This window comes from Capsicum annuum, chromosome 12, assembly GCF_002878395.1.
Source record: "Capsicum annuum cultivar UCD-10X-F1 chromosome 12, UCD10Xv1.1, whole genome shotgun sequence".
Classification (NCBI taxonomy): Eukaryota; Viridiplantae; Streptophyta; class Magnoliopsida; order Solanales; family Solanaceae; genus Capsicum; species Capsicum annuum.
This window is the reverse complement of record NC_061122.1, coordinates 10602557-10624577: the sequence shown is the minus strand read 5'-3', so window position 1 is coordinate 10624577 and position 22021 is coordinate 10602557. Positions and strand designations below refer to the sequence as shown.

The 22021-nt window shown below is 35.2% G+C and overlaps 1 protein-coding gene across 2 annotated transcripts; it reads left to right on the top strand.

The window, feature by feature from the left end:
• The first annotated feature begins 11228 nt into the window (after positions 1 to 11228).
• Positions 11229 to 20941, top strand: LOC107851320 (putative ribosomal large subunit pseudouridine synthase SVR1, chloroplastic). Of its 2 annotated transcripts, none has more exons than XM_047400739.1 (10): positions 11229 to 11909; positions 13198 to 13277; positions 13391 to 13491; positions 13593 to 13665; positions 13878 to 13971; positions 14113 to 14161; positions 14400 to 14550; positions 14983 to 15039; positions 15477 to 15532; positions 20608 to 20941. In XM_047400739.1, exons 1-10 carry the CDS (start codon positions 11438 to 11440, stop codon positions 20633 to 20635), a joined length of 1161 nt encoding a protein of 386 aa, XP_047256695.1. In that variant the 5' UTR covers positions 11229 to 11437; the 3' UTR covers positions 20636 to 20941. The 2 variants fall into 2 exon arrangements, with proteins under 2 accessions (XP_047256695.1, XP_047256694.1); XM_047400738.1 differs by lacking the exon at positions 20608 to 20941 and adding an exon at positions 18749 to 19390.
• Positions 20942 to 22021: the final 1080 nt, after the last annotated feature.

Here is a 22021-nt window from a genome sequence, read left to right as displayed (position 1 = left end):
TATGTCTGAAATATCTCTACTAATAATCAACATATCATCCACATACAAACAAATAATGACTTGGTGATTTGGAGTATCTTTAATATAAACACATTTATCACATTCATTAATTTTGAATCTGTTTGCCAACATGGTTTGGTCAAACTTTTCATGTCATTGCTTACGTGCTTGTTTTAGTCAATAAAGTGACTTAACAAGTTTACACACCTTATTTTCTTTTCTTGGAACAACAAAACTCTCAGGTTGTTCCATGTAAATTTCTTTTTCCAATTCTCCATTTAAGAATGCGGTTTTCACATCCATTTGATGAATTTCAAGACTATATACCGCCACGAAGGCAATTAACATTTGAATTTACGTTATACTTGTTACCGGCGAGTATGTATCAAAGTAATCAAGACCTTCTTTTTATTTGAAGTCTTTTACTACAAGTCTTATCTTGTATTTGTCAATAGTACCATCCGCTTTCATTTTCCTTTTGAAGATCCAATTAGATCCAAAAGGTTTGTTTCCTGGAGGAAGATCAACCAACTCCCACATATGGTTGCTTAAGATTAAATCAATCTCACTATCGACCGCCTCTTTCCAAAAGGATGAGTCCGAAGACACCATCGATGAGTCCGAAGACACCATCACTTACTTAAAAGTTTGAGGGTCATTTTTAAGAGAAATATTACAAAATCCGATCCAAATGAAGTTGACGTTCTTTGACGTGTACTACATCTTAGATTCTCATCATTATGTACATTCTCACTTAGTTCATCTCGAGGTCGTTTAGACCCTCCACTAGACTGTTCATGTCTAGTTTTATACGGATAAATATTTTTAAGGAATTAAATGTTATCTTGATTCAATTACTGTATTTTCATTAATATCTGGATGTTTGGATTTATGAACCAAAAATTGACATGCTTTGCTACTTTTAGCATAGCCTATGAACACGCAGTCCACCGTCTTAAGTCCTATTTTAACCCTTTTAGGCATAGGAACTTGGACCTTTGCTAGACACCCCCTCACTTTGAAATATTTTAAGTTGGGTTTCCTTCCTTTTCACTTTTCATAAGGAATGGATTGTGTCTTACTATGGGGAACTCTATTGAGTATACGGTTGGCGGTAAGGATAGCCTCCCCCCATAAGTTTTGCGGTAAACCTAAACTTATAAGTAAGGCATTCATCGTTTCCTTCAAAGTTTGGTTTTTTCTTTCCGCAACTCCATTAGATTGAGGTGAATACGGGGCTGTAGTTTGTTGGACAATTTCATTCTCTACACATATTTCGGCGAAGAGAGATTCATATTCTTTGCCCCTATCACTTCTTATTATTTTTATCTTTTTCTATAACTAATTTTCAACATCAGTTTTGTATTGCCTAAACGCATCTATTTCTTCATCCTTACTATTTAGCAAGTAGACATAACAATATCTGGTGCAATCCTCAATAAAAGTTATGAAATACTTTTTCCCACCACGTGATGGTGTTGACTTCATATCATAAATGTCAGTGTGTACTAAGTCTAAGAGACTGGAATTCTTTCAACAGACTTACAAGGATGCTTTGCATACTTTGATTCCACACACGTTTGACACTTTGATTTATTGCACTCTAAGTTTGTCAAAACTTCTAAGTTCATCAGTTTTCGTAATGTTTTGTAATTTACATGGCCTAATCGTTCATGCCACAAATCATAAGACTCAAGCAAGTAAGAAGAAATTGAACTTTTATTGATTTCAATATTCATTACATTCATTTTGAATAGGCCCTCGGTGAGGTAGCCTTTTCCTACATACACTTCTCCTTTACTAAGTACAATTTTTTCGAAAATAAAAACGCATTTGAATCTGTTCTTGTCTAGAAGTGAAATAGAAATCAATTTCCTCCTTAACTCCGGAATATACAAGACATTGTTAAGTGCCAACACTTTGCTGGAAGTCATCTTCAAGCACACCTTTCTAGTTCCTTCTACTTTTGCAGTAGCGGAGTTAGCCATGTAGATCGTTTCTTCTACTTAAGCCAGAGTGAACGTCGAAAATAACTCATTGTTGGCACAAACATGGTGGGTAGCACCAGAATCCATCCATCATTCGTGAGGATTCCCCACCAAGTTGCATTTTGAAAGCATGGCACACAAATCATCACATTCTTTGTTGGACTCAATCATATTTGCTTGGTCTTTTTTCTTGCCTTTCTTAGGGGCACGACAATCCGTGGACTTGCGGCCAATCTTGCCACAGTTGAAGCACTTTCCCTTGTCTTCTTGGATTGATTGCTTCCATGTTCAATTTTCTTCCTTTTCTTAGAATTGTTTTGGTCATCTTCTACAATATGTGTTCCATTAATTATAGAATTCCCTTTTGACCTTCTCTCGGCAACCTTATTATCTTATTCAATACGTAGTCAGACAATAAGATCTTCGACAGTCATCTCCTTGCGTTTGTGCTTCAAGTAGGTTTTGAAGTCTTTCCACATAGGGGGTAGCTTCTCAATTATCGTTGCTACTTGAAATGCATCATTCACAATCAAACCTTCTGCTAAGAGATCATGGATGATTACTTGTAATTCCTGCACTTGGGAGACAACTGACTTTCTATCTATCATTTTAAAGTCCAGGAACCTTGCACCGAAGAATTTCTTAATTTTTGCATTCTCTGTCTTCTATTTTCGTTCTAGTGCCCACCAAAATTCCTTCGATGTCTTAGTTCCACTGTAAATATTCTATAGGTCATCTTGGAGACCACTCAAGATATAATTCCCACAAAGGAACTTTGAGTGTTTCCAAGCCTCTACTATTATGAAATGTTCCTTGTCCGAGGTTCCCTCGGGCACCTCAAGAGCATCCTCACTAGTAAACCTTTGAAGACATAAATTGGTGAGGTAAAAGAACATCTTTTGCTGCCATCTCTTAAAGTCAACGCCCACAAACTTTTCGGGCTTCTCTGCAGGTGCCAAAGGTTGCGGAGCATTTGCTCTACTTGTCGTGGCAATACTAGTTACCGCCATAGTCGTTCCAGCATCATGCATTTGACTATCAGTCGATATTTTCCTATCACAACAAGACAGTACCTTAAGTATATCGAAATACTTATTAAAAAATTACAGCAACTTTAAACACTTCTTGTTTCTAGTTTAATGATGAAGTTTTTATTACTTTCAATCGTCAACCGAGTGATCTTTAACTTGTGAAGAAGATTTTATTTCTTCAAATCACTATTTAAGTTCAAACAGGGTGGAAAGATAAAAGATTTAATCTTCAGAAACCAAGCTATACAAATTCGAGAAAAAAAAAACTTTAGTGAAAAGAAAATTTCACCAAACAAGCAATAAAAAAAAATTCCTTTTTTTCTAAAACTTATTCCTTAAGATTGTTTTTTAGTATGTATTCGGGTACAAGAATCTGTACATAAGCAATACGATCTTCAACACTAGTTCAAGTCCAAGACAAGAACACTTATGAAGTTCCTTAACACCTTCAACACTAGATTATGAATAATCTATCTAAGAAGTGTGTTAATGTTCAGAAAAGAGATGAAATAGAATTTTAAGGCCAAGTCCCCCGACTTCACAGAGTGTCCTTAAGGAATAATTCCCCTCACTGTACCCGAGGTTATGGAATCTTCCTCCCAGGATAAAATATCCTTTAATTCGAATAATAGCGGTACCTCAAATTGTTGGATTCAACTAACTCACTCAATGATTTGATTGATCACATAGAATGTTTTTGAAAACAAGAAGAGAGTTTTTTTTATTTCAGAAAATTTGTGTCTAAACCTGTGGATGAAAGCAGGTTTATATAGCCTATCATATGCCTCTTTGAAAAGGTAGCAATGGTTCACTTAAAAGGTGACCTTTCTGGAAAATCATGTCTGTTCGTCCAAAGAATGTGTCTTTTTCGAACAGGCATACTTCCAAATCCAAATCCAAAGTCGAAGTCGAAGCCGAGCCGAGCAACGACAACATAACGTGAGGCATCTCTTATTTCTTGCTTCACTTACCAAGTGGAATAAGTTCTACTTAATACAAACACTTGAAAGTCACATTCTCCCACCAAGGAAAGAGAATTAGTAGACTTTCCATTTTAGAGTACACTTTCCTTTTTAGTGTTTTCTTCTTCATTTTTCCTTTCACTTGGTTCCCTCCATTTTTCATTCACACTTTTTATATACTTTGAACCCAATAAAATTTGCATGGGTCGAGTTACAATGCGAAAACTTACCTTAAGTTATCTATTATTATGGTACTCCAGGATATGATAAGAGAAATTGTGTACAAAAAATAAAGGATATTCAATCAAAACACTCTAGGGGTGAAGAGTTTGGCACATGGCTAAAAGAAGAGAAACATATTATTTTCTCATTAAATCAATCATAGGAGCGAAGGAGTAAAAACTTCTGAAGAGTATTTTATGTTGAGAAATAAAGAGTATTTTATGTTGAGAAATAATAAAGTCACAGGAACTAGAAAAAAATTGCTACACGTGGAAGAGGAAGGTAATTCAATTAACATGCAAACCTTTATAGGGAAAGATGTTCACGATGGATTGGATCAAAATGAATCAAGAGGAAAACTATGGGTTTGAATGGAAATGGTGAAGATGCATTGAACATAATGGAATCAAACCAAATGTAGCCTATGGAGTTATCAACTTGTCGATCAGAAGAGAAGAGAACTGATGGCGGTGGGAAGGGAATATCTAACACAAGAGAAGGAATTAATTCATATTTGAGTTAAAACGCTAAGTTTGAATATTGGCTTGAGGAAGAAAGATATGTGTTTATCGTTGCAACTTGATAAGAATATGTATGATGACATACCTAGTGAAAAGAGGATGTTGCACAGATTAACGCAAAGGAGTTGAAAGAAAACATGCACTAGACTACGACAATCGCTAATCAGATTGAACGTCATAACGAAATCACTAACATACAAAAAAAAGGATAACGTACACACTACTGCTCTTGAGACTTATTTTAAAGCATCGTCTCATTCATTAGCATAGCAGGAGGCCATTGCTAAATGGATTCCCTCTCCCCCAACGAGCGCAATAGTGTGGAATTTTTTAGGCCAGCTGTTTGAAGGAAACACTATCTCTCTACTCCCCAAGTATAATTGATGCTAAATAGGATTCAACAAGTATGAACTATGAGCTAAGAAGAGAGATAGAAAGTAAGAGAAATGAAATGATTCAATGCCTCAGATCGAGCAAACCAATAATTGTTAACGACAGAAAGAATCAGGAAAAGTTCAATGAAGAACATTCGAACATCAGATACATTTGATTTTGACATTGCTAAATAATTTGTCTTTTAAGATAAAAGCAAATCGGAGCCCCAACCTAAAAACAAATACCTGATGTAAACCCACCAAGCGAGGTCTAAGAGCATAGATTGTATACATACCTTACCCCTACCTCGGAGGTAGAGGGGTTGTTTCTGATAGACCCTCAGCTCAAGGCCCAACCCCCTAAAAAGAGAATAAGAAGACTAAATTAAATAGGGGGGAAAAGAGATTATGGTTTTTAGTAGGTGTGTCCTGGCTAGATTCCCTATATTTCAAGTCTAACAGTGGAGTATATCAAAAATGAAAAAGAATAATAATAATAATAATAATAATAAAGAGGCACCAGAACTTGGCCTGACAAAATTGCATACCTCTGAAAGCAAAACCCTGTAATACTTATTCCAAAACTTTGACCATATATAGCAGACATTCTTACTTCAGAAATGTTATTTACTCATCAAGCCAGTTACTTTTTTTGCAATTCACTTCTTTATTCTCCTAGCTTACTTTTCCAGATAACCTGACAGTTAAAGGCTATGCTAGTGCATAAATGGAGATTTAGGCAGGATAAACTTAACAGATTTTCACCCTTGAATTTTGTTGTCATCAAAGTTAAATGACGGATGTAAGGCACTTTGGTGTAGTAAAGATCACTGCATATAAAGTACAGTGAAATTCCCATTCCTCCTATATAAAATCTTACAGTGAAATATAGTGCATGTGGGGGCACAAAATAGGAGACAAATTAAAGCTTGTATAGCTTACTATTTGCAAAATTCGTACATTAATTATTCATAATGTAACTTCCTAACTTGCACTGGGATTTTTTGCAAAATGTGACAGATTCCAAAGAAACAAAAACTATTTAACCGAATACTTCCACATCAAAGAGGGGGCAAATCCCTTACCTTAACAGCTAACTATCTTCTGGTGATCGATGTAGTTACTAGACTCGATCGAGCAGCTTTGAGTTATACTCTGTACAAAATTAAAACCAGAACCACAAAATGGTGTATGAGTTAACACTACTGCCCACGGGGTCAACACTCGACAACGAAAAAGATTACTTCACAATCATATAATCATAACAAAGAACTTAATAGTGTAAGCAGAACTAGAATTGAAGAAGTAGCTTAGGAGTATTATGTACATTAACAAAAATTATGTTACAAATGTACATAATTGTGAACTTTGGACAAAGATATTTGATGCAAATCCCCCTTTTGTACAGAGACAAGTAAACATCCACAAAATCATTTAACTTGAAAGCACAGTAAAGCAAAACTTGGTTACAAAATCTTTCGTTAAAAAATGAGCACTAATTCAGATTTAGCCAACACCTTGTAGCACCAAACATTGATTTTTAAACTTCATAAACTCTTGTAGAAAATGGAATAAATTTTTACCTTGAAGATGGAAACTTCTTAATTGACCTTCATTCAGTGAAATTGACCTTCAATACCGTCGTTCACCGCCGTCATTACCACTCCACCGTCGTCAATTTTTGAGAGAGAACGATAAACGTTGTCAAGTTCAGGAATCTTAGCTTAGAGAGAGAGAGACGAAGTAGAGAGTGAGAGAGAGTTGTGGTGTGTTTAGCTTATATTTTTTATATAAATGTATTTAATAATTAAATATAAATTTCCGATTACTTCAGTCAGGTAGTAATTTAATATATTTAATTATTTAAATTTTTCGACTACAGTAGTCGGAAATACATATTTAATAATTTATTTAAATAATTATTTAATTTTTGTATAAGAGTCTGATTATACATTTAATAATATATTTATTTAATTATTTATATTTTTGACTTTAGTAGTCAGAAATACATATTTAATAATTTATTTAAATAATAATTTAATTTTTGTATGAGGGTCTGATTATATATTAGTAATATATTTATTTAATTATTTATGTTTTCGACTACAGTAGTCAGAAAAATATATTTAACAATTTATTTAAATAATTATTTAATTTTTATATTAGGTCTAATTATATATTTAAAAATATTTTTATTTAATTATTTTTATTTATGACTATAGTTGTCGGAAATACACATTTAATAATTTATTTAAATAATTATTTAATTTTTGTATAAGGTCTGATTATATATTTAGTAATATATTTATTTAATTATTTATATTTTTGACTACAATAGTCGGAAATATATATTTAATAATTTATTCAAATATGACATTTAAATATTCAAAACTGCACAAATATGACCTTTAAATGACTTTTCACTATTATTTTTTCATTATTTTCGGCTCAAAGATGAAAATGGCATCTAATTTCTTTTGTCATTGCAGGAAAAGAGCAATATTAAAGATTTATTAATTAGGTGGGTCATCCTTATACGAAAAAATCGCGCGAATTTGTATATATATGATAAAGCAAAGGGCGAATTCATGTTATAGAATATATCTAAATATAATTTATTTAACTATTAAATTAAAGATGAAACTATACTAATAATAAAAAAAATTATAGTTTTAATAAAACGTTATTAAATTAACGTTATTAAGGATAGTAGTAGTAGTATATTAAATTAACATTATTAAAATGTTACTAAGTTAACGTTATCAAAACGTTATTATATTAACGCAGGGGCGGACCTACGTGGTTGCCATGGGGTTCACCTGAATCCCCTTGGTAAAAAAATTACGTTGTTTATATAAGGTAGAAAATCTATATTTATGTACGTATATTACTGTTGAACCACATGAAACAAGGCACTTAGATAGCCCAGTGGTGTTATTTGTTCTTCTTGGGCGCTTCCTTCAGCCTACTGCGCGGGTTCGATCTCTGTTAGTGACTTTTTTTATAATAAAAAAAAACTAGGTGCTACTGCTATAGAAATAAATAAAAATAATAATAATATTAAAAATAAAAACGACGCCGTTTTAACACAAAAAGCAAAACTTTGATAGTGCACAAATATGACTTTTAACTATTCAAAACTGCACAAATATGACCTCCCTCCAAGTCAGCCCTTTTAACGACGTGACACCGTGTGATTGGATTACCTTTCCACGTAGGCGCGAGTGAAACTCACGCATGGGGTTGCAAAATCGGAGGTCATATTTGTTCAGGTTTTGAATAGTTAAAGGTCATATTCATGCACTATCAAAGTTTAAGGTCAAAGTTATAACTTGATGTCAAATTTAGAGTCATATTTATGTATTATGCCTTTAAATTTTAACCACAAATAAAAAAGTTTCATAAAAATAGCTTTCAGTTACTAAGTGATATATTTTCAAACAAAATTGTCTCTGATCAAAGGAGTAAATCACATAAATGATCCTTATAATAGATAACAACTTCATACATTCATTTTTCAACTTTTATTTTTTTTTTCTCTTTTTTATTTTTATTTGATTTTTATTTTTTATTTTATCTTTTTATTTTTAATTTTTCTCAACCCTTACTTTTTTCTTTTTTCCTCTCAACTTTTGTTTGCTTTTTTATTTTACTTTAATTTTTTATTTCTTCTTTCCTCTTTTTTTTTTTGTTCTTTTTAGTTTTTCTCAGCCCTTATTTTCTTTACTCTTCTCAACACCTACTTTTATAAAAAAAGCTTTTTTTTATTTTTTTCTTTTCTTTTTTTCTTCTTAAGTTTTTCTTGGCCTTTATTTTTATTTTATCTTTTTTTCTTATTTTAATCAACTTTTATTTTTTTCCGTTCTCTCTCAACTTCTATATTTTCTTTGATTTCTATTTTTTAATATTTTTCTTTATTTTTTTTTCATAATTTTTATTATTTTTGTTCTTTTCTTCGATTTTTTTCAATCAAGTTACATCTCATGAGCAAGAATTGACATTATCACATTATAAAAGTAAGACTTATGACTTTCAAACAACAAACTACGTTTCACAAGCAACAGTTTACACTACCATATTATAGCAACAAAACTTATGACTTTTAAACAACAAGTTATGTTTCATGGGTAAGAGTTGACACTATTACATTGTGTTTGATTTTGACACTATTACATTGTGTTTTGATTTATGAAATATTTTATAACTCTTACCTTAGAGGTAAGACTTAGCTCAAGGACTTTCGAACAATAAATTATGCCCTACGGGCAAGAGTTGACTCTACTATGTTATGTCTTTATTTATGAGATGTTCTATAACTATTGCTCTAGAGGCAAGACTTAGCTCAAGGATTTTCAAACTACAAATTATGCCCCACAGGCAAGAGTTGACTCTACCACGTTATGTCTTTATTTATGAGATGTTCTACAACTCTTGCCTTAGAGTCAAGACTTAGCTGAAAGATTTTCAAACTATAAATTATGCCCCACGAACAAGAGTTGACACTACTACGTTATGTCTTCATTTATGAAATGTTCTACAACTTTTGTCTTAGAGGCAAGACTTAGCTCAAGGACTTTCAAACAACAAATTATGCCACATTGACAAGAGTTGACGCTATCATGGTATATATTTATTTATGAGATGTTTTACAACTCTCGCCTTAGAGGCACGACTTATCTCAAGAATTTTCAAACAAGTTACGTATATTGGGTAAGAGTCAACACTAACACATTGTGTTTTTTACTTATGAAATGCTCTATAACTCTTGTCTTAGAGGTAAGACTCAGCCTAGGGACCATCAAACAATAATTTATGCCCCTTGGGCAAGAGTTAACACCACCACATTGTGTGTTAATTTATGAGATGTTTTATAACTCTTTCCTTAGAGGCAAAATTTAGACCAAGGACTTTCAAGTAACAAGTTGTACCCCATGGGCAAGAGTTGACATTATCATATTGTGTTTTGATTTATGAGATATTTTATAACTCTTGTCTTAGAGGCAAGATTTAACCCAAAGACTTTCAAATAACAAGTTACACCCTATGGGTAAGAGTTGACACCAGCACATTATTCTTTAATTTATGAGATATTCTATAACTCTTAATTTAGATGCAAGTCTTAGCCCAAAGATTTTTAAACAAAAAGTTACGCTCCACGGATAAGATTTGACACTACCACACTGTGTCTTGATTTATGAGATATTTTATAAATCAAGGACTTTTAAACAACAAGTTATGTCTCATGGGTAAGAGTTGACACTAACCACATTGCTTTTTTTATTTATGAGATGTTCTATAACTCTTGCCTTAGAAGCAAGACTTAACTCAAGGATTTTCAAACAACAAATTATGTTCCACAAACAAGACTTGACACAACCATATTGTGCCTTGATTTATGAGTTGTTCTATAATTTTAGCCTTAGAGGCAAAACTTATCCCAAAGAACTTCCTAACAACAATTCATGCCCTTAAATTTGCATTGATGACAAAAAAAGAAGATCCCTTTACAGATTAGCCAATTTTTATTTACTAGCAAAATATAACAGAAGTTGAGAAAAAAGAAAAAAGAGATCAAACAAAATAGAGAAATAGCAAAAAAAAAATTGAGAAAAAAAAGACAAGAAAAAAAATAAAGATTAAAAAAAACAAAGAATTCAAAAAAATTGAGAAAAACAAAAACGAGAGAAAAAAATAAAAATAAAATTTGAGAAAAATGGATGGAAAAAAAAAAGAGAAATGATAAAAACAAAAAATAAAAGAATAAAGATTGAGACAAATGAATTAAAAAAATGAAGAAATAGATAATGTCTGAGGAAAAAAATAAAGGTTGAGACAAATGAATTAAAATATGAAAATAAAATTAAAGGAAAAATGAAAAAGTGAAATAATAAAAATAAAAATAGAATTTGAGAGACAAAGAAGTGTATGAAAAATTTAAAAATATTTGAGGTGTAGAGGGATAAAATTATACTTGATACTATACTTAAAAATAAAGAAAAACCGACCTTTAAATACTTTTCTTATTGCGTCGAAAATCCAAACTCACCCACTGTTAGAAGCTATACCATGTAATTTCCTGATCTTTTCCCCTTTCAAAAAAATAAAATTTGGCCCAATACGTATTTAAAAATATAAATTATTTATCAAAAGTATTTATTAAATAATAAAAAATTATATGAAATACTAATTGCCAAGTGTTTTCCTCAAACTAGTGGAGAAATCTACCGTGAAGTTTCAAATGAAATTTTGGCTGTTTCTAAATAGTAATCCTTTGAGCGGCTATTTGTGCATTTCCCGGGATTTCCAACCTTATCAAAAAAAAAAAAAAAAACACCGGCGATGGCAGCAATAGCGGCGGCGACCACCGCTTTTACTTCCCTCCACCTCACGCGCTCAATTCCCTACACGCGCCGCCACATTCATACTCTCATCACTTCCTCCTCAACTAAATTCAACATCACTTTTGCTCCACCAAAACCCAAACCCGACCCGAAACCAGACCCGGTAATTCCTATAAACACTAACCCTAGCTCCGATGCTGAACTCGGTGAACAGCTCTATATCCCGTGGATTGTTCGTGATGAAAATGGGAACCTCACGCTCCAGTCTACACCGCCGGCGCGTTTATTGCATGAAATGGCGAATGCGAAAACTAGTAATAAGAAGAAGAAGGGGAAAGAGGTTGGTTCTAAAGCTGCGGCGGTGGTTCCGACGGCTGAGCCGAAGCATTCGAAGGCGGCGAGAAGGTTTTATAATGAGAACCTCAGAGACCCTCCTCAACGTCTTAGTAAAGTGCTTGCTGCTGCTGGAGGTAAATTTAGCATGCCTAATGCACGTTGTTTGGATGGTTGTTACGTATTGTTTAATAATATATCGTATTATACTCTATTGTTTTGACGAATACAATGTTTGCGTAGATTGTATCATATTTCATCATTACATAATGCCATATATGAAGGGAAACCTTGGCATAACTGGTAAAGTTGCCTCCACGTGATCAGGAGGTCACCTGGTTCGAGTTGTGGAAATGCAGTAAGGCTGCATACGACCCATGTGATCTGGCCCTTTCTCGGACCCTGTGCATCGGGGGAGCGCTGTATTTTTTTTTATTTTTTATTTTCATAATGCCATACGTTAGCAATTTAAAGGACAAATCTACTCTTAAAGTTGTTATAAAAAAGTAAGGTAAAGGATAAAATAGGATTATTAGTTAGATAATAAGCAAAGAAAAAATGGGAAGAAAAATAAGGTAATGATTGATCGCACCAAATCGGGCGTTACATAAAATGGGACTTTTCGTTGTTAAGGTGGATTTAACGATACGATATAGTAAAATCTAAGTAACAATCTCAAAAAACATTGCATTTAAACTAACAACACAATACAATATAGGTAACAACCATCCAAACAAGCTCTAACGGTACCCTTTTCTGATGGTTAAGATACCCTATTCACCATTCTGTTAAGTTCTGAGAAAATTACAACAACTACGCCTCAATTTGGAATCTAGTTCAGCTGGCTATATGAATCATATATATGCATTCTGCAAGAGGGAACAGACTATAAATACTGATAACCACAGCATAATTGGGTCTGTATTCCAAACTAGTTGGGGTAATATAGTCCACTCCATTTGGCCCTATCTGAATACTCATTGAATGGGAGTAGACTGAAAGAATTGAGAGAAGATACTAAAAAAAAATTTTCTTTGATAATTCCTGATGTGATAGATTGTTACACGATATTTTAAGGAGAATTGAAGTGCCATTATCAGTATCATAAGTTGTATTGACAAATAGTTGCTAATGCCATCGATTGTGTTGAGGGGTCGGCCCATTATTCACCGAGTTTCGAACTGTGACCTACTGGCCCTCGGTGATTTCTTGGTTATCAAAAAGAAGAAAAAGTTGTTGCAGTGGCAATTATTTTTAAAACTCATTTGATTGATAATTGTTGCTAGAAAAGAGAAAGTATTTGTTTTTGTTGAGTGCAAGTTCTGTTGTATATGTATATTAATGAGTTGTTAAAATTATGAGAGCAGCATATTAAGAACAATGACATGCTAGTATATTATCTAAAATTGAGAATTTGTTTTATAGTGGCATCCAGACGGAGCAGTGAAGAGCTGATTTTTCAAGGTCGGGTTACTGTGAACGGGTCTGTTTGCAAGACTCCACAGGTCAAGTTCGGAAATGCTCTCATATTGCAAAAGTTGATAGGTTTTGCATCCAGTGCATATTTTTTTTCTTTTCGTTTGGACAGATTGTTGACATCTATTCCCTTTGTTGGCAGACTAAAGTTGATCCAGCTAGGGATGTAATTTATGTCAACGGAAATCGTCTTCCTAAGAAATTGCCTTCGAAGATCTATCTTGCACTAAACAAGCCTAAAGGGTGTGTCTATCCTTCTTTTTTTATCAATGACAACGGGGGAGTTTGGACTTTTGTTTGTTATGTCTGTTCGTCGAGTTGATTCAGGTTTAACAAAATTACAGGTACATATGCTCATCAGGGGAGAAAGAAACTAAGTCAGTCATGTCCCTTTTTGATGATTTTATAAAGAGTTGGGTATGTTGTCTTCTGCTTGTATGGGTCTTCTTGAAATGTTTGTTCTTTTGGGAAAACTGTGTCCTGGGAATAATGAGCTGTTTTGTAGAGCTATGTTATGTACACAGATAGTTCTAAAAGTTGTTTCCAAAAAAGAGAAACTGTTGCTTTTGGATGGCATTGCTTCTACTATGCTCTTGACTTTTTGAATCTGTTGTGTCTTCTTTTTAAAGGATAAAAGGCATCCTGGAGAACCAAAACCTCGGCTCTTTACAGTCGGCAGACTTGATGTTGCCACGACTGGCTTGATTATTGTGACTAATGATGGTATAGATGACATTTTCTTTTACAATTCCACAGCACATGTTATTTGTGATCTAACTGAGATATTATAAGAAAAGATGACCTATATAAGGTTCATTTTCAAATGCTGCCTATGTAGTAATGTGGTTTATGTTGCTCTTTCAGGGGAGTTCGCGCACCAGATTTCACACCCTTCGTCTAATTTGTCAAAGGAGTATGTGTCTTATTATGATTTCCCTCTTTAGATTTTTCATGCTTTGCTTTTCTTTTTTTGGTCATATACTCGGACGTCTCTACAATGTGATGATACTTTTGTGACATTTACTGTACTTGTCCTCTGCAATTAGTTGTTCTTTTCTTCTTCTTCTTTAAAACATATGTATAGTTGAAAGTTTAAGCATTCAACTAGTCTTTTTGCTATGATCATTACTCACCAGATGATCTTGTTCTAGGTACATTGCAACTATCGATGGTGAAGTTCATAAGCAACATTTGATAGCCATTAGTGAGGGAACAGTTATTGAAGATGTCCACTGTACCCCGGATAGTGTGGAACTATTACCCAGGCAGCCTGACTTACCAAGACCTCGTCTGCGTATTGTGGTACTGTTTTCTGTCCAGTCACTTATCTTTGTTTGTCTATTAGAAGAGACATCTAGCTCCATTATTTTCTTAAAATCCCGAACTAGTTGATTTAGACACCTAGCTCCATATTGTAGTTCCTCCAATCTGCTGAATATTATTAGGAAAAATGAAAGGGAAGCCTGACGGCCGATGCACAAAGGGGGTGATGTAAGGTCCAGGGAAGGGCTGCACCTTAAGGGGGTGTGATGTAGGCAGCTCAGCCTACCCTAGTGGAAGTATCAGTGGTTGATTCCATGGCTCGTATCCTAGACCTATGGGTCACATGGAGACAACTTTACCGTTGCTCCAAGGCTCACCTTCATTGTATGCTTTTAACAATGCTGTTGATTTCTTATCAACGTGAGAAATTGACTCAATAGACCTGAAGTTTTTCGTTTCCTAATGATATAGGTTCATGAAGGACGGAATCATGAAGTTCGTGAACTTGTGAAAAATGCTGGACTTCAGGTATTTTGGTTCTAACGAGTTTATTCTGACCAACATGCCTGTTTACATAATGGATCATAACTTAGTGAGAGCTAAAGAAATCGATGTGTTTGTGCAGAGATAACATTATATCTGAATACATAGAGTTCATATCATTATACTGTGGAGTAGCTATTAGACATGTTCGACTTTTGATTGCCAGTAGCATACATGCTCACTTGTTTTAGCTTCACTTCCAAAAAAGATCCCTGAATGTATTATTATGGGTCAACTTCATTCTTCATTATATCCAGCGCTGTTGCTTTCAGTGTTGCACCAGATTAATTGCTGCTATGTCTTTGCTGTGTTATTCATATATACCTATTTCAGTTTTTCCTTTTAATGTAAGCTTGAGTTTATTCTTAATTTTCTGATGTTACTTGTGCTGACCTCAACTCTGTTTTATTTTTGTATTTCAGTTGCGTGCACTGAAGCGTATACGCATAGGTGGTTTCAGGCTTCCCGTAGATCTAGCGTAAGTTTGCAGTAATTCATTCTGAACTTTTTTTGGTGTAGCAGTAATATGATTAGGAAGGCCATGTTATAATGTATCTTCAATCTGTATAAAAGCTGATTTGTGCAGTCTAGTTAGATAACACATATTTAAAGCTCTATAATTTTGATGCATGCCACACCTTAACACAGAGACGAGGGCACTTTCCTATAGCTCTTCCCGGAGGCTTGGAAGAACTTGTGCCTTTGAGTTAGTTATTTGGTATTCTTCATTAGCAAGTGTGAAGAATCTGTGCAGTCTAGTCTGACTGAATATTTTGTGTTTGGGCTCATCTTGGCGGGAATGGGGGTGTGGGAGTGTAGGGGGGACGTGGATAGTATGTGGGACAGGGCGGCAAGGTGCATCAGGGAGAATGCAAGTGTGGTGTTGGGTGTTTCTAGGGGTCGGGCCGGGCACCATCGGGGGGATTGGTGGTGGAATGAAGAGGTGGAGAAGAAAGTGGGGACCAAGAAAGGGGCGTATGCTAAGTTGGTGGAAAGTAAGGACGAAGAAGAGAAGCGGGTAAACAGGAAAGAGTACAAGCTAGCGAGGAAGGAGGCGAAGTCAGCAGTCACGGCAGCTAAGACGGCCGCTTTTGAGAGCTTGTATGCAGGGTTACAGGGGAAAGGAGGGGAGAAAAAGTTGTTTAGACTCGCCAAGGCTAGGGAGAGGAAGGGTCGTGACCTCGATCAGGTGAGGTGCATTAAGGGGGAGGACGGTAGAGTGTTGGTGGAGGACGGCCACATTAAGAAGAGATGGCAGTCGTACTTCCATAGGCTCTTGAATGACGAAGGGGATAGAGCTATTGTGTTAGGGGAATTGGAGCACTCAGAGGAGTGTCGGGATTTTAGCTATTGTAGACGTTTTAAGGTAGAAGAGGTTAGACAGGCTGTCCGCAGGATGCGAAGGGGTAGGGCGATGGGGCCAGATGAGATACCGGTGGAGTTTTGGAAGTTCATTGGAGAGGCTGGTGTAAGGTGGTTGACTGGATCGTTTAATGAAATCTTCAGGACGGCAAAGATGCCCGAGGCGTGGAGGTGGAGTACCATGATTCCTCTCTATAAGAATAAGGGGGACATTCAGAGTTGCAATAATTATAGGGGGATTAAGTTATTGAGTCACTCTATGAAGATCTGGGAGAGAGTGGTTGAGGTGAGGTTGAGACGGATAGTGTCTATTTCGGAAAATCAGTTCGGATTTATGCCGGCCGCTCGACGACGGAGGCAATCCACCTGGTACGGAGGTTGGTGGAGCAGTATAGGGAAAGGAAGAAGGATCTGCACATGGTGTTTATCGACCTGGAAAAGGCTTACGACAAAGTCCCCAGGGAGGTGCTTTGGAGATGCTTGGAGGTGAGTGGAGTACCGCAGGCATATATCAGAGTAATTAAGGATATGTATGATGGAGCGAAAACCCAGGTGAGGACGGCGGGAGGAGACTCAGAGCATTTCACTGTCCTGTCAGGATTGCATCAGGGATCTACTCTTAGTCCCTTTTTGTTTGCGTTGGTGATGGATGTGTTGACGCGGCGTATTCAAGGGGAGGTGCCGTGGTGTATGCTTTTTGCAGACGATGATGTAGTTCTGATAGATGAGACTCGAGGGGGTGTGAATGACAAATTAGAGGTGTGGAGGCGAACTCTTGAGTCTAAAGGGTTCAGGGTGAGCAGAAGCAAAACAGAGTATGTGGAATGCAAGTTTAATGACGTGAGGCGGGAGAATGAGGTAGTAGTGAAGCTGGAAGCACAGGAGGTATGTAAGAGGGATAAGTTCAAGTATCTGGGGTCCGTGATCCAGAGTAACGGTGAGATTGACGAGGATGTCTCGCACCGTATTGGGGCGGGATGGATGAAGTGGAAACTCGCGTCGGGGGTGCTGTGTGATAAGAAGGTGCCGTCCAAGCTTTAAGGCAAATTCTACAGGGTGGTAGTCCGTCCGGCCTTGCTGTATGGAGCGGAGTGTTGGCCAGTTAAGAACTCCCACATCCAAAAAATGAAGGTGGCAGAAATGCGGATGTTGCGCTGGATGTGTGGACTGACTAGAGGGGATAGAGTTCGGAATGAGACTATCCGGGAGAAGGTTGGTGTGAGTTCAGTGGAGTGCAAGATGCGGGAAGCACGATTGAGATGGTTCGGACACGTGAAGAGGAGGGGCATGGATGCCCCGGTCCGTAGGTGTGAGAGGCTAGCGTTGGATGGTTTTAGGCGGGGTAGGGGTAGGCCGAAGAAGTACTGGGGTGAGGTGATCAGGCGGGACATGGAACAGTTACAGCTCACCGAGGACATGACCCTAGATAGGAAGATCTGGAAGACGCGAATTACGGCAGAGGATTAGGGCCAGTTTGGGTCGCTAGTGTAGGGAATTACTTGGTGGGGGTTTTATTCCTGTTATGATTCCGTGTTCCATGTTTTATTACGAATCTGTGTGCTTTCCTCTGTTTTATAATACTTATGGGTGCCGTATGTATGTTATGTAATCTGCTTCTGTGTTTTACTATGTGTTTGTGTGGTATCTCGTGCCTTGAGCCGGGGGTCTTTCGGAAACAGACTTTCTACTGCGTACATCTTACCCCCCCAGACCCCACTAGGTGGGAATACACTGGGTTTGTTGTTGTTGTTGTTGCTCATCTTGAGCTGAGCTAGCTGCTACTGTTTGAAGCCTAAAATTACCATTTGTTCTCTGCTTTCGCTTTGAGCGGTGGTTTTCTCTGTATCTTCTGTGCATATTCACACAGGCAGTGTCTCAGATGCTTGCTGTCGAAGCAGCAAGCTTAACAAGCAAGGAGGACAGGGTGGGTGGGTGGGTGAATGTGGTGTACTCTTTAGAGGCTGATATTGTCTGTGTTCTCTGCTGCCAAGTATGCTTTTGCTTTCATTTGATATCCATCCGTATGGTCTCTTAAGTTTAAATATTCACGTTCCTGTCTACTATGTGCTATTTAGGCTAAAAGCTTTTAAATATTCACGTTCCTGTCTCCTATGTGCTATTTAGGCTAAAAGCTTACAAATTTCCGCGTTTTAACATGGACCTTGCTCATTAGAATGCTATAGCTGATACATGTATAGGCCTAGTGTGGTCCGCAAGTTGTGCTATTCACTTGTGTTTATCGGCTCCTTTGATTTTATGCCTCTGGGTAGCTTTTTCTTAATGTTCCTCATTTGCAATAGCATGGCAGTGTTAAATTCTCAAAACTTTACAGGCTTGGCAAGCATGTTGAATTAAATCAAGGTAATTTGAAGGCTTTGGGCTGGAAGAGTTAAAGTTAGATGAGATCAGAACCAAGAATAACAACATGCGTCGAATGGGCATAAGAATTGGGGATTAGGCTGAAAAATTAGACAGTGACTGGTTGGTAGCATTCACTTCTGCATGGATCCATCGGGGGTGGCTCAAGGGTGAGGCTAGTAAAGCTTTTGCTTTAGGTCCCCAAAATCTCAAAGCCTCAGAGAATTTTAATTGTTAATTTTAGGAAAATAGCATTAACGTACACCTTACTATATTTACATAAATTCTCACCCTTACAAAGTAAATCTCATTTAGTTATGTATCTTCGTTGGATGTGTCGGGAGTTAATTATGTATCTCGACAGACCCAAAATTGAAAAAAAAAAATGTATTGGGAGATAATTATGTATCTTTACAAAGGAAAAAATGTATCTTTATTGGATGTATTATGTATTTCGGCAGACACAAAATTGAAAAAGATATATTGGGGGTTAATTATGTATCTTTTCATAGGAAGCAATGTATCTTTGTTGATGTATTGGGAGCCAACTATGTATCTCGACAGATCCAAAATTGAAATTTTTAGTAATTATGTTAAATGTAGGAATTTTTTGTAATTAAGCTTGCCTTGAGATTTTCTATAATTAAGATTCAAACTATTAAGATTTATGTTGTTTGCCCTTAATTTTATGATTTTATTTCTTTTTGACAATATTGACTATAGTTTTAAAAAAAAATTATCATCACTCAATAGAAGTACTTTGAAATTTTTAATTAAATTACTCAAATTTTTATAATAATAAATAATATGTTTATAATAAAATCTAAACTAATATAGTTATTAATTTGAATCAATGACTATTATAAATAATAATATTACTATGTGATATATAATACTGCACTAAATGCAGCAACTATGAAAAAATATGAAAAAGCAACATTAATTTTTTATTTATCGTGTATATATATATATTTTTAATTTTTTAGATTAAAATTTAATTTTTAAGTCACTAATTTATTAAGACGTGTTTTTTTGCAACTCTGATAAGGTATAAGATTTTAGTCGAGGCAAGTGCACTGTATGTCGGCTGTGAAATTGGGTTCTAGGACCTCCATACGGTCTCTCTGACTATATGTACATATCACAATTATGTTGTTGATGAATGAAATGTCCAATAATGTATGTGGACTCTTAATCTTATCCGCGTCTCTTATGCCAATAGAAGAATATAACGCCCTGTACGTTTTAATTTTAAAATTTTATATAATATTGGAATTTTTAATTTTATATAATATTGGAGTGACTTGAGCGAATAGAAAATAGTTTCTTTTCATTTTTAGTTATTTATACGTTGTTTTGTATAGTTCAATAATAGTATTATTTTGTTGTAGTACTATTCCATTATTATTTGTTGTTTTCATTATTATTTGTTTGTTGTTCTTTCATTATGTCCTTAGATTGTTTTTGTCTTAAGCTGAACATCTACCGAAAATAACCTTTTTACTTCTGTGATATAATTAAGGTCTGCATGATCTATCCTCGCCAGACAATATTTTGTGGCACTACATTAGGTATGTGCTTGGTCTGACTTGAGCCAAAGCCCAAATGAACAATACCACACTGGAAACTCATTTGTGTTTTGGGTGTGTGGGACCAACATGAACTTATTTGGATTCGAGGCTTTGTTGTTTTTATTGTAAGAGTTTACATGATTGAAGGAAATGATTCCGGTTAATGTTTTTGCCAGCAATTTATGCTTCTTGTCCTGTAGTGCAATCCTTCGGATTTGGTTTATTTGTTCACTGATATTTTTTTTTTTTTGGTTTTCACCAGACCCTCGGTGTCCGCTCTGGGGTCCTAATGTATCCTTATGACGGAAAATTCTACCTCGAAGATCGAAGCCTGACTCAAAGTTGAGACGTCTAATTAAGGATGAGGAGATATATATAGCAAAAAGTTAAGTGGCTCGAATTTGAGTGAGGGTATCCAATACGGGTGTGGATTCGAGGGTTGAATTTATCAAAATTTAAATTTCAAGATTCAAAAGTGTGTTCTGATTATAGATACAGGTCTAGAGATTTGACAAAAAAAAATTAAAACAATATAAAAATAGAGTTTTGAAGATATTCTAAATTTAGATGTCACGTTACTTCACTTTTTTTAGTTACTTTTGTCATTAGTTTTATTTTTTACTTTTTCAATTAGAAGTACTATTAGGAGTCACATTATATCGGAAAAAGTAAGGTGTAAGAAATCAAATTCAATTTTTTCCTCAAATGTGATCTTGATTTTGGTCAAAGCATAAATACAAAAATGCCTGCGTCAGCATCACGTCGAGATGAATTCAACAGCAAAATCAAAGAGTCGGAGCAACATAGGGGAAAAAAAATAGTGTTTGACGAGAACATGGAATAGGGAATTTTCAAACTAAGAGACCACGTGCACCTGATGGCCTTAATTACTATTGCCGACAAATTTGGAACATAAAGATCCAATGTTTTTAATTAAAGTTTAAAAACATAAATAGAACATTCTTGGATCTGACCCTTCATTCTCTTGTTCTTTTTGTGTTGCTCTACCGGGCATGGCTAACTTAGGGTTCGTTCGGTATGTTGGATAAGCATGAATGGATTAGTAATTAGTATCGAAATTAATTATTTTTGTCAGAATGTGAAATAAAAGTATATGTATTATTTATTTTGAGATGAAACAATGAAAATGATAGAAGTATTATGAAGTTCCTCAAACTTTTTTCTACTAATAAGTTAGAGAGTATATTGTAAAATAATAAAATCTTATAAAATGCAATGCAGTGCTAATAATGTTCTTTTGAAACTGAAATCGGAATAATTAGCCTCAACATATCTTGTCTTAAAATCAAATGACCCATTAGAGTTTAAGTTAAATACTTCTTAGTGAGTTTAAACTTGTCATTTTACCTGCAAAATTAGTTTATATACGACTTGTGTGGTAAATCAATTAATTTATCATGATTAACAGGCCATTCGGAAAAAACAATATAAACATATTAATTCATCATAGTTAAGTGTCAAAATAAACATAAGTAATAATGTACCCATACGTTTGATATAAATATGAAATATGTCAAATATGAACAAGTTTAATGTTATTTTTTCTCAAATCTCCACCCCACCAACTAAACTTCACTCAAAGTAAAGGGAAACAAATTCAAAATCTTTTTTTTTTTGGAACAAGAAAAACATACCAAAGAAAACAATAGTAAAAG